The sequence below is a fragment of the Oncorhynchus masou genome, chromosome 19 (genome assembly GCF_036934945.1).
Source record: "Oncorhynchus masou masou isolate Uvic2021 chromosome 19, UVic_Omas_1.1, whole genome shotgun sequence".
NCBI lineage: Eukaryota > Metazoa > Chordata > Actinopteri > Salmoniformes > Salmonidae > Oncorhynchus > Oncorhynchus masou.
In genome coordinates this window covers 26,778,941-26,792,692 of record NC_088230.1, presented here as the reverse complement: position 1 = coordinate 26,792,692, position 13,752 = coordinate 26,778,941, and the positions used below count along the sequence as shown (strand labels likewise).

Sequence of the window (13,752 nt, the reverse complement as noted above, 5' to 3'; positions counted from 1 at the left end):
ATGACGGCTGCATGGTGTTTATACTCGCATACTATTGTTTGTACAGATGAACGTGGAACCTTAAGGCGTTTGGAAATTGCTCCCAAGGATGAACCAGACTTGTGGAGGTCTACAATTCTTTTTACTGAGGTTTTGGCTGATTTATTTTGATTTCCGCATGATGTCAAGCAAAGGGGCACTGGGTTAGAAGGTAGGCCTTGAAATACATCCACAGGTACACCTCCAATTGACTCAAATTATGTCAAATAGCCTATCAGAATCTTCTAAAGCCATGATATCATTTTCTGGAATTTTCCAAGCTGTTTAAAGGCACTGTCAACTTAGTGTATGTAAACTTCTGACCCTCAGGAATTGTGATACAGTGAATCATAAGTGAAATAATCTGTCTGTAAACAATTGTTGGAAGAATTACTTGTGTCATGCACAAAGTTGCCAAAACTATAGTTTGTTAACAATACATTTGTTGAGTGGTTGAAAATGAGTTAATGACTCCAACCTAAGTGTTTGTAAACTTCTGACTTCAATTGTAAACATATACTGGTTAGGGGAGGGAGAGAGTGGAGTGACTGCAAAGAGGAGTGGTGCATGTCTAAATGTCTGCTTAGTGTGCTTAATCTTTATGCTGTAATGCATGGCAGCGGGAAGATGTTTTGGGGTGGGGGTGCTGTCGATTGTTTGGGGTGGGGGGAATTTTTGTCAATTAGTATTTTTCTCTGCTCATAATGGCCTAGTGCAGTAATTTGGTGAGAACATTTATGTTAAATTGTGATCTATCAGGGGGTGTTTCAGCACCCTCAGCACCCCTACATCCTGCGGCTATGCCATCATTCAGTGTGTGGGTGGTGATTGAATTGAACAATTCAGATAGCGAGAAATGTTTCTTATATGCTGCATACACCTCTGTGGTAAAAGTTAAGACACTACAATATTATAACTATAGAATGTGTACATGGGAAGGCACAGTATTTTGCCCAAATTACTCTCTCTCTCTCTCTCTCTTAAATGCTACGATTAGAGAAGAACAGTGTCCACGCCTTCTGGTGCAGTCACTGAAAGTAGGGTGGATAACTTCAGTGTTCTAATACACTGCGCGGGCAACGAGCAGATAAAATGGGAGTGCGTGAGCAGGTGAAGATCATTTTATTATACCTCTGCATCTGTAGTCATGTTTGTACTGAAGAGTGGGAACTCACGCTGCTTCATACCAACGATGTCCACGCACGGGTTGAGGAGACAAGCAAGGACTCCGGCAAATGCACCAAGCCTCCGTGTTTTGCCGGGGTGGCACGGAGATTTACGAAAATAAAGGAGATCCGGAACCGAGAGAAAAATGTGATGCTGCTGGACGCAGGCGATCAATTTCAAGGAACCGTTTGGTTTAATGTCTATAAGGGAGCAGAGGCTGCACATTTTATGAACAAACTTGGCTACGATGCAATGGTAAGCCGTTAGTCCTAGTTGGGTAAGAATTAATATAAATATGGGCTAGTGTTGGGGTATTCAACTACTATTTGAGAAGGTCCTGATAGATATTGTAATGTATCGGTGTAGTAACATATGATACCTGAGTGACAGAATCAATGGGGGCCCCCTGGCAGTCGAGGCCTCTTGGCACATAATCTGGCAATGATAACTACAAGATTTAGATAGCTGGTTAGCCTAACTAGCTAACATGGGCTGGTAGTTGATCCACTTGACATTTCTGACAGTTTATGAAAAGCTCTCTGTCTATCAGTGAATGAGATAGCAAAACTGCCCATATACTACCACATTTTGTCATTTTACCTTGTGCATTCTACGATACAACTCTCAATAGCAGTAGCCTAAATTGAAAGCCCCCCCATCAACAAGAAAATATACAGGTACAACGGGGACATCTGTGATGTACAAGGGACAGGTAACCTGGAGTAAGGTGTCAATGAGGTAGTGGGTAAAACTAGTCCTGAAAAGGACTACAATTCCCAGTGTGACACTGGCCCGGGAATAATTCCAGGCATCTTCATATTATGTTTAGGAAGCCAACCCCAGGATATGTCCAATCACAGAGATGTTTTTAATTCCATCAGTTGTTAGTAGACATGTAGCCTCTACTCCTATAGTCCACTAAACCAGGGGAGGTGACAGCCTGTGGCAGAGGCTAGTAGACATTAGATGAAGACAAATATTACTTTCGATTCGATTAGATATACTAATCTAAAAATATGTTTATTTGTTTTCTAAGATGAACTTGGCAGCACAATAACTACTGAACATTACGGCTGATTTGTTGCACACTTTGTTGACAGGTGAAATATTGGGGATGACTTTAACCTTTGTTTTGATTACACAGGAGGTTGGTGGCACCTCAATTGGGGTGGATGAGCTTGTGGTAATGGCTGGAGCGGAATAGATGGAATGGTATCAAACACATCAAACACACCGCCATTCCATTTACTCCGTTTCAGACAATATTATGAGCCTTCCTCCCGTAAGCAGCCTCCTGTGGTTTTGAACTATCTTTATAGGCTCTGGGGAATCATGAGTTTGACAATAAAGTGGAGGGACTTATCAAGCCGTTTCTCCAGGAGGTGAAGTGTACAGTCCTCAGTGCTAACATCAAAGCAGACGACACACTAGCACCTCGCATCAGTGGCCTTTATTTCCCTTATAAGGTATTTGATGTGGACTCTAAGAAAGTGGGCGTGGTGGGATACACATCAAAGGAGACGCCTGCTCTGTCACAAACAGGTACAATTGATTGAAGTTCTAGCTCCTCTTCATCCGTCTTCCTCTCTTAAAATCTCTTTCTTTTTTCCTCAATCCATCTATTGAGCTTCACTTAATACATTGTTATTCATATTCAGGCATTGTCTCCTCACAATAATCCATATTGATCACTTTGTCCAGGTTGCTTCATATTTGCTTCCTATTTTTGTCTTGGAGCAAATCTGATTTTGAGATGCCTTTCCATACGTAGCTACATTTGAGGATGACCCTGGTGTAAAACCATTTTTTGTTTCAGGACCTAACTTAGTGTTTGAGGATGAGATTGATGCTCTCCAGCTCCAGGTTGACAAACTAATCACTTTGGGGGTCAACAAGATTATCGCCCTTGGTCACTCTGGCTTCGTTACAGACAAAGAAATAGCCAGAAGGGTAAAGGGTGTGGATGTGGTCATCGGAGGACATAGTAACACCTTTCTGTACACAGGTATGCATAATGTTTGCTATAGGCTACTTTTCTTATTTACAATCATAGTAGCTAGCCACTGTAATTCTTCAGAACACCATCTGGTAAACTGTCATCGTTTTTGTAAGGAGCCTACAGTTGATTTATTCCAGAACTGAACATGTGTCCCTGGCTGTCTTCAGTTTTCAAATCAAATCAAACTTTACTTGTCACATGCGCCGAATACAACAAGTGTAGACTTTAACGTGAAATGCTTACTTACAAGCCCTTAACCAACAGTGCAGTTCAAGAAGAGAAGTGATCCAGGAGTGAAATCAAGTAACAACAACAGACTGGAAATGTAAATGAACGTGCCAGAGGTTTCCTTCTAACCTCAGCACCATAGAAAGTCCAAAACAACGTAGCATGTTTTATGTCCAATCAAAAGGACATAAATTCTTCTTCCAGTCCTGTCAAGGAAGTAGGTCCACTAGTAGCTCAGCCAAAACACTAACCATGCTGTTTCTGCTACACATGCAGTAGATGTTTGTACTTTATGCCTCAGCAGCTCTTGACCCATGACTGTGACCATCTCATCCTTAGTGCAATTTCAAAAAGCTGAAACGATGAGTATCTGCCACCTGCCTTTACCTGTTCTCCAGTGATGCCAATCATAGCCTTAGTCTTTGTTAACTTGAGCTGTGCTGATAACTGCTTTTTCCACAGCAGCAGCCATGATTAATGTTGGAATGTTTTGTTAGGGCCATTAAACTGTCTGGTTCCCACACCTGCACATTCAATAAACTGTAGGGGAGAGTGGGTTAAGTTGAGCCAGAGAGGACTAAGTGACTAAGGGAGGGATTAAGAGAGTGATTAAGTGATTGCTATAAGGTTTCCCTTTGAACGGAGGCCTATACAGTTCACTTATGTGGTGGGAAAGCACAGAAATTAGCAATGCAATAAAGACTGCATTGAATCTTTATTCACCCCACGGTCATTTAGGCGTTGTATAAATTGCAACGCTGTTTTCGTACGCATGACTACAATGCAACTGATGACTGATATTAACAATGTTAATCAATTCAATGGTTTACATTCACTGTTTCTAGGAAAACAGCCTTCCTCTGAGGTCCCGGCAGGTCCCTACCCGGTCATAGTAAGGTCAGAGGGTGGGCGTGACGTCCCTGTGGTGCAGGCCTTTGCCTTTGGGAAATATCTGGGTTACCTCAAGGTGACGTTTGACGAAGCTGGCAACGTGCTCCAGTCCACAGGCAACCCCATCCTTCTGGACAGCTCTGTACCAGAGGGTGAGTACAGTACTGCTGAGTAAAATGAGGGGAAGTTGACAGTAAGTGGATCCCAAATGGCACCCTATTTCCTATATAGCGCACTACTTTTGACCAGGACCCATAGGCAACCTTTCTTCAGAACACTTGCATCTGGTAAAACTGTTATATGTTTTTGTAAGGAATTATGGAGCCTAGAGTGGATTTTTTCTAGAACTGAACATGAAAGCAACAACAACAGACTAGAAATGTAATTGAAAGCGCCAGAGGTTTCCCTCTAACCTCCGCACCATAGAAACTCCATAACAACGTAGCCTGTTTCATGTCCAATCAAAGCACATCAATTCTACCTCTAGTCCTGTCAAGGACGGAGTTCTGGTCAAAAGTAGTGCACTATATAGGGCATAGGATGCCATTTGGGACGTAAACAGTGAAATGGACTTCCGATTGCATCAGCCAGTGAGTGCATGGTGAAATACAGTAGTTGTATACTTGCAGTACATGGTGATATACAGTAGTTGTATACTTGTAGTGCATGGTGATATGCAGTAGTTGTATACTTGCAGTGCATGGTGAAATACAGTATTAGTATACTTGTAGTGCATGGTGATATACAGTAGTTGTATACTTGCAGTGCAATGTGAAATAGAGTAGTTGTATACTTGTAGTGCATGGTGATATACAGTAGTTGTATACTTGTAGTGCATGGTGAAATACAGTATTAGTATACTTGTAGTGCATGGTGATATACAGTAGTTGTATACTTGTAGTGCATGGTGATATACAGTAGTTGTATACTTGCAGTGCATTGTGATATACAGTAGTTGTATACTTGTAGTGCATTGTGATATACAGTAGTTGTATACTTGTAGTGCATGGTGATATACAGTAGTTGTATACTTGTAGTGCATTGTGATATACAGTAGTTGTATACTTGTAGTGCATGGTGATATACAGTAGTTGTATACTTGTAGTGCATGGTGATATACAGTAGTTGTATACTTGTAGTGCATGGTGATATACAGTAGTTGTATACTTGCAGTGCATTGTGATATACAGTAGTTGTATACTTGTAGTGCATTGTGATATACAGTAGTTGTATACTTGTAGTGCATGGTGATATACAGTAGTTGTATACTTGTAGTGCATTGTGATATACAGTAGTTGTATACTTGTAGTGCATGGTGATATACAGTAGTTGTATACTTGCAGTGCATTGTGATATACAGTAGTTGTATACTTGTAGTGCATTGTGATATACAGTAGTTGTATACTTGTAGTGCATGGTGATATACAGTAGTTGTATACTTGTAGTGCATGGTGATATACAGTAGTTGTATACTTGTAGTGCATGGTGATATACAGTAGTTGTATACTTGTAGTGCATGGTGATATTTTATTTATACTGTAATATATCAGTTGTATGTCTCTCTGTCCACTGTATCTTAATACAATCTTAATAGCATGAGTTCACCATGAAAACGTCAACACTGTTATTACCACTATCAGGATTATTATAATCTACACACGCATTAGAATTCTTATATTGTATGGAGTATATAGTAAGTGTATATGATTCCGTCTTGTCAGACCCCAGTATTCTGGCTGAAGTCAACGAGTGGAAAAAGGCCCTGGCAAATTACTCCTCCCAGTATGTGGGGGAGACCCTGGTGTATCTCAATGGAACGTTTGAAGAGTGCAGGTTCCGAGAGTGCAACCTGGGAAACCTAATCTGTGACGCTATGGTAAGTTAGTAGTATTCAGAAAAGCTAACCAAAGGAGGTACCTTTGGGCCAGTCTGTAACCTACTGAAATCCGCTCTGTTTTTTTTCGCTGTAGGTACACCACAACATTAAATATGCAGATGAGCTTCAATGGAACCATGTTAGCTCCTGCATCCTCCAAGGGGGATCGATACGGTCATCCATAGATGAGCGGAGTCGAAACGGTGTGTGTGCCTTTATGAGCCCGTTTCCTGGACACAGATTAAGCATAATCTTGGACTAAAAAAAAAACATTTTCAATTTCTCCAGGACTAGTCTTAATCTGTGTCCAGGAAACCGGCCCTGTGTGTTTAAGAGAGAGAATAAACTCCAGCAAATGCTGAGGAAACTGAATGAAATGTCTTTTGTTAGGTTCCATCACGATGGAGGACCTCATTGCTGTGTTGCCGTTTGGAGGCACCTATGATCTGGTTCAGCTGAAGGGATCTACTCTGAGGAAGACTTTTGAGCACTCCGTCAGGAGATATGGGGGGAACACAGGGGAATTCCTTCAAGTATCAGGTATCAGACACTGGTTTATTTGAATTGGTACAGAGGGTCACAATATGACATCATGCAGGGGCAGTTACGCTGAGTGTACAAAACATTAGGAACATCTTCCTAATATTGAGTTGCACCCCCCTTTGCCCTCAGAACAGGATCATTTGTCTGGGAATAGACTACAAAGGGTCGAAAGCATTCCACAGGGATGCTGGCCAATGTTGACTCCAACAACTGATGCTACTGAGCCAGATGTCTATGTGTCAGGGCATAAGCTCCAGGTGGTATCTGATTTTAAGTACCATGGCATCATACTTGATTCCAACCTCTCTTTTAAAAAGCAGGTGAAAAAGGTAATTCAAATAACCAAATTCAACCTAGCTAATTTATGATTTATACTAATTTATTTTACTACAAAGGTAGCAAAACTGTACTTCAAATCTATGATACTCCCCCACTCAACATACTGCTTGACTAGTTGGGCCCAAGCTTGCTGTACAACATTAAGACCTACTCAGTCTGTCTACAAACAGGCTCTCAAAGTGCTTGATAGGAAGCCCAAGAGCCATCATCACTGTTACATCCTCAGAAAGCATGAGCTCCTGAGTTGGAAAAATCTTGTGCAATACACCGATGCATGTCTTGTATTTAAGATCGGAAATGGCCTGGCTCCCCCTCCACTCAGTACTTTTGTTAAACAGAAAACCCAAACATATGGCAGCAGATCCACAAGGTCTGCCATGAGAGGTGACTGTATAGTTCCCTTAAGGAAAAACACCTTTAGTCAATCTGCTTTCTCTGTGAGAGCTTCCCATGTCTGGAATACACTGCCATCAGACACACATAACAGCACCACCTATCACACTTTCACAAAAAACATGAAGACATGGCTAAAGGTCAATCAGATTTGTGAACATTATCCCTAGTTGTGTATTGCCGCTTTCCATGTTGTCTGTAGCTTATGAGGTATGGAAACACTTTGTTGCTTTTATGGATTTTGTCTTGTTGCTTTTTGTGCTATTTTGCTCTGTCTACATTTTGCTTGTCCTATGTTGCTCTGCGTGTGCTCAATGATTGTCTGTATTGTTATTGTAATTGTTTTTAATAACCTGCCCAGGGACTGCGGTTGAAAATTTGCCGGCTAAAACCGTCACTTTTACTGAAATGTTGATTAATGTGCACTGTCCCTGTAAAAATAAACTCAACTCAATGCTTCCCACAGTTGTGTCAAGTTGGCTGGATGTCCTTTGGGTGGTGGACCCATCTTTTTTTTTTTGTCTTAATGATTTTTTTAAAAACATACAATCTACCCGCAGTGAAGCAGCTCAACATTTACATTACATTCAGTCATCTAGCAGACGCTCCCATCCAGAGCAATCCACAGGAGCAACCAGGGTCAAGTGCCCCGCCCATAGGCAAATCGACAGATCCCCCACTTTGTCGAATCGGAGACCTGAACCATCCAAGATCCCCCCCCCCCCCCCCACAGTTCCCTGTGAGAGTTACCCCTCAATGATCCAAGACTCCCCCACAGATCATTCTTGATACACACAGGAAACTGTTGAACATTAAAAAAACAGCAGCGTTGCAGTTCTTGACACAAACCGGTGTGCCTGGCACTTACTACCATACCCCATTCAAAGGCACTTAAGTCTGTCTTGATCATTCACCCTCTGAATGGCACATATACACAATCCATGTCTCAATTGTCTCAAGCCCTAAAATTCCTTCTTTAACTTGTCTCCTCCCCTTCATCTACACTGATTGAAGTGGAACACTCAGTGTGTCTCTAATAGTTGTCTATCCCCAAGAGCCTGTGCACCTTTATTGAATTTAGTTTTTGTTACATATTGGTTACATATAAGTTAGGTCCAGCAACAGATTGAGGAACCTAGGAATGAGGACAGGTGTTTGGTCTCTCGCTGTGTTTTGGACTGATTTTATTTCACTCTTGTACAATCTCAATAGGATTTCATGTAGAGTATGATATGTCGAGGCCCCCTGGGGAGCGCGCTAGGAGTATTAGTGTGCTCTGTACGGACTGCCGGGTGCCGGTCTATGAGCCTCTGGACGACAGAAGGCTATACAAGGTGGTCCTGCCCTCATACATGGTGGAAGGAGGAGACGGATTCTCCATGATTAAAGAAGAGAACTTGAAACATGACAGCGGTGAGCTCACAGAACTGAACAGATTACAACACAATGGTTATGTCCTAAATGGTACCCTATTCCCTGTATAGTGCACTACTTTTGACCAGGGTCCCGATCAAAGGTAGTGAACTACATAGGGCACAGGAAGGAAAGAGTACCATTTGCAACACAGACAATCTATCGCTATGGGTGAGCTCCTCTCTGCAGACTCACAACTTCCTTATGAACAGGAACCCTTTGGTAATTTTCTGTTGTACAACCATTACAGACCAAGCAATGTTGGTGAACTGTTGCATGAGGGTTGAAAATTAAAAGGTTCTTGACGTCACAAACAATCTGTGTCTGTTTCTCTTTCAGGTGACATGGACATATCGGTGGTGGCCAGCTACATTGCTGAGAGGAAGAAGGTGCACCCGGCTATAGAGGGACGTATCAAGATTTCCAACTCAGCTTCAGGGGGGCCTGGTCACATGGCTCTGTTAATCATGCTGGGGCTAGTGATGGCTCTGTTTGGGAGACTATGAGAGATCCCTGGCTGCAATCATGATGCAAAGCTCACCATTGGATATGTTCTTCTCACCAACAGCCTTCAAGGGAAGAGCTCAACTCTAGTTAGTCTATTGAGTACAAATTGAACAGGGATATGGTGAATGGATATTTCACCAATGCTCTCAGATTTTTCTTTCTAAATACTGCAGTTTGATATGAAATTCGCTATTGAAACTTCAGGGAAAATACTGTAAATGTATTATCCTATGGCTAAAACTAGAAATGATGCACTGGTAAGTCTCGTGTAAAGTCGCTGCTGTCAAGCTCTTGGTCTGCGATCCAGTTTGAGCATAAACATACATTTGCTTATGTACTCTAACAGATGGAAACAGATGACCGGTGCTTGTTTAAGTGTGTGCCCCTGGCAGAGCCTGCTTAACCAGCATTAGGACTGAAGCGTTACAGTTTTGGGTCATTTCCGATTGAGCCGACATATGCAGTCTCCGCTAACGGGGGACATTGCCTTTAAATGTCAATCACGCTGTAACACCGAATGTCCATTATACGGATAGAATAGACTTTGTTTATGAGATAGGGTGTCCAAACACAGAGCTCCAAAAAAGTTGTCAATATTTTGAAGCTCTTTTAGACATGAAATATAATCTCTCAAGGTGGGATAAACAAGTAGTGATCAACCTTTTGTAAACATTTAGAGAACTCTATTTACAGGACATACCCACTCAAAGTAACGAGGTAGCAGGAAACTGATACCCTTGGTATTCCTGATTCACACAGGAAACTGTTGAGAGTGAAAAACCCAGCAGTGTGGCAGTTCTTGACACAAACTGGTGCACCCAGCACCCTATTACCATACCCCATTCAAAGGCACTGAAATATTTTGTCTTGATCATTCACTGATTGGAGTGGATTTAACAAGTGACATCAATAAGGGATCCTAGCTTTCACCTGATCATGGAAAGAACAGGTGTTCTTAATGTTTTGTACACCAAAGAGGGAATGTTTATCTCTGAGCTGTAATTTCTAAATAGCCTATAATAAATTGTGACCTAACATTTTAGATTTGGTGTTGTGATATTGCAACAAGGTTGGTAATAGTACAATATATTTTTGATATGTACCTAAAGCCTGAAGGTTATACAGGTAAATGAACAAAATGTTCTCCTTACTGTTTTTTGAACATCTAGCAGCTATTTCTGCATATAAAAACTGGTCACCAACTGTAACAATTCAACAGTAAAAATACCAATAAATTGTCATGACCAAAAAAAAAAAAAAAGAGCTTATCTTAAACTTGTTAAAAACAAAGAAAAACACAAACTATGAAATGCCGCCCAGGCATAATTCCATTGAACGTAGTATTTCTCAAAGGAAAGAATTACATAACATCCCTCACAGTTACTCTTTAACTTGTGAGTGGTGTAACATTGAGCTTTGCTGCTCTCACTATTCATCAGATCTCTGTCAGGGCCACAGGGTAGAGTAGTATTCTGAGGACAAGGACCATTCTGTCTCTGGATTGCTCACAGAAACACAAGCTTTATTATTCACAGGGGCCAGCTATTAGTCTCCACTGATGGCTCTGACCCAGCTGGCTCTGACCAGTGGGAATGTACATGGTGTTGCCAATTACCACATCCACGGAACACTGCATGGAAAGTATCTCCTTTTCACAGTGGACTAAAACATTATCAGGGCAGAAATGAGACTCCAAGGAGGGAAGGGAGATGGAAATCACATTAGGTCATATGCAGGACACAACCTCATTTTAGAAAACATAAGCTGACAAACAAATTGAATATGAGAAACAAAACAGGTCTTAGTGCTCAGCTTATTGCTCCAACCTGCTTCTCAGCTGTAAAATGACACAAATGAACCTACAGTTACCATACAAAACACAGAGACTGTTTAAAGACCAATTGAATCTGTCATCTCACTTGGAGAAGGGAAGACATCTAAAATTGACACATCTAACTAAAGATGGACCAGTTTGCAGGCAGCAAGGCATTATTATATTCAATAAGTAAAATATTTGACCACCCAGTAAAATCTATAAATATATTTTTTATTAATGCATTATTATACATTGGAATGTTGATATATCCTCACAGAGACATTGGAATTTGCTGTATTGCACTTTGGCTCCAGGAAAAGGAAGCAAGCTGTTTTCTAAATTCACTGGTTACTGTCTGCCAACGGCTCTCCTTGTCCCTTCTGAAGAGACAACATACAGTATCAGCAGGGAGGTACACAACCTACATCCTGTTACCGTTCTACTTTCACTTAATTTATAAATGTCTAAATAGTTTGGAAAAGACATCCGGTTGATTACCCCCTAGTTGAAACAAAGTGAGTGTTTACTTTCAGGGGCCCTATGGCAGAGAGATGCTTAAGTTAAATACAATATGCGGTGCCTTGCTAAAGTATTCAGACCCCTTGGATTTCATTGTGTTACAAAGTGGGATTAAAACATATAATTATATTAATTTTGTCAACAATATACACAAAATACTCTGTCAAAATGTAAGGAAAATGTGATTTTTTATTAATAAAAATATATATATAACTAACAGTTGTTGCATAAGTATTCAGACCCTTTGTTTAGGCAATCCTATATTTGTTCAGGAGTACAATGTGGCTTAACAAATAAAATAAAAAGTTACATCGACTCTGTGAAATTATAGGAGTTGACATGATTTTTAAATGACTAACCCTTCCTTTGTCCTTCATACATACATACAACATGTGTAAGGGCCCTCAGTCAAGTATTGAATTTCAAGCACAGATTCAACTACAAAGACCAGGGAACTTTTTTGAAAGCCTCATAAAAAGGGCCGTGATTGGAAGATGACAATAAAACATCTGACATTGAATATCTCTTTAAGCATGGTCTAGTAGTTAATAATTATGCTGTGAATACAGTATATTAATAAACCACCCAGACACAGCATGGACTAGTTCAGGGGTCGGCAACCCTGTTCCTGGAGTGCCGCACATACTGCAGCATTTTGTTCCAACTATGCACCACACTTGACCAACTGAGCTAATTGATCAGTTCAGTGATTACCTAAATTCAAAACACCTGGTCTTCCAGGTTGGTTAAATCAAACACATAAAGTGCCTGTGGCCCTCCAGGACCAGGGTTGCCCGTCCCTGCTCTAGTTATGCTGTATTAAATGAGCAAGCCACATCAAAGATGCAGTCATCCTTCTGAACTGAGCTGCAGGATAGGAAGGAAACTGCTCAGGGATGTTACCATTAGTGATTTTAAAACAGAAATGGAGTTCATTGGCTGTGATGGGAGAAACTGAGGATGGATCATTGTAGTGACTCCACAATAATGACCTAAATGACAGAGTGAAAAGAACACAAATATACAAAAAAAAAAACATGCATCTTGTATGCAACAAGGCACTACAGTAATACTGCAAAAAAAACATGGCAAAGAATACACTTTTTGGCATAAATGCAAAACCCTATACAACACATCACCGAGTAATTGCCTTCTTATTGTGCTGCATGGTGGTGGCTGCGGCATAGCATGCGTATCAGGATAAAAAAGAAGCACAGGCTAAATCCTAAAGGAAAACCTGCTGCAGTCTGCTTTACACCAGACACTGGGAGATGAATTCACCTTTCAGCAGGACAATAACATACAACACAAAGCCAAATCTACACTGGAGTTGATTACCAAGAAGACGGTGAATTGTGAAGTTACAGTTTTACGTCAATCTGCTTGAAACACTATGGCAACACTTGAATTGCTGTCGAGCCATGATCCCCAACATCTTGGCAGAGTATGAAGAATATTTACAAGGAAAAATAAAATAGGCAAATATTGAACAATCGTGGTGTGCAACGCTCTTGGACACTTACCCAAGAAGACTTACAGCTCCTGAAGAGTTTCTAACATGTATGGACTCATGGGGCTGAATACTTATGAAATTACTATATTTTATTTATTACATTTTTATTAATAAAAAAAAAAGGTTGTATTTTTCAGACACTGACAGAGTATTGTGTAGATTGTTGAAAAAATATATAATTTAATCCGTTTTAATCACACTTTGTAACGCAATAAAATGTGAAGAAATCCAAGGGGCCTGAATACTTTTGCAAGACACTATCTAAAGCTGTGTTTGGTAACTTTACATTTATTTGTGTAATACAAGCAAATACACAGTAACATCATTAAGAAACAGAATCTGGCCAGTTTACTTTTAAGAACACAGCTAAGGTTAACATATACAGCACAATAATTGCATTGTAGTAAGTAGGCATACATATTATGACAAACATATTACGAATGGTTGCCCTGCATACAGTGGCTTGCAAAAGTATTCACCCCCCTTGGCATTTTTCATATTTTGTTGCCTTACAACCTTGAATTAAAATG

The 13,752-nt window shown here is 40.6% G+C and overlaps 1 protein-coding gene and 1 pseudogene across 1 annotated transcript; one reads left to right on the top strand and one right to left on the bottom strand.

Annotated features, from left to right (window-relative positions):
- Positions 1-1,023: 1,023 nt before the first annotated feature.
- Positions 1,024-11,926, top strand: LOC135506084 (5'-nucleotidase-like). Its single transcript, XM_064925488.1, has 9 exons — positions 1,024-1,440; positions 2,505-2,727; positions 3,002-3,190; positions 4,258-4,455; positions 6,025-6,179; positions 6,274-6,382; positions 6,570-6,719; positions 8,667-8,867; positions 9,207-11,926. Exons 1-9 carry the CDS (start codon positions 1,111-1,113, stop codon positions 9,371-9,373), a joined length of 1,722 nt encoding a protein of 573 aa, XP_064781560.1. The 5' UTR covers positions 1,024-1,110; the 3' UTR covers positions 9,374-11,926.
- LOC135506083 (sorting nexin-14-like) overlaps positions 11,401-13,752 on the bottom strand; it is a 21,010-nt pseudogene continuing 18,658 nt past the window's right edge.

Excerpts from the sequence above, each read along its gene's own strand:
- LOC135506084 (XM_064925488.1), top strand. The coding sequence starts at position 1,111 with ATGGGAGTGCGTGAGCAGGTGAAGATCATTTTATTATACCTCTGCATC. Across the intron at positions 2,728-3,001 it reads GCCTGCTCTGTCACAAACAG|GACCTAACTTAGTGTTTGAG; the intron begins GTACAATTGATT and ends TTTTTGTTTCAG. Across the intron at positions 6,383-6,569 it reads AGATGAGCGGAGTCGAAACG|GTTCCATCACGATGGAGGAC; the intron begins GTGTGTGTGCCT and ends GTCTTTTGTTAG.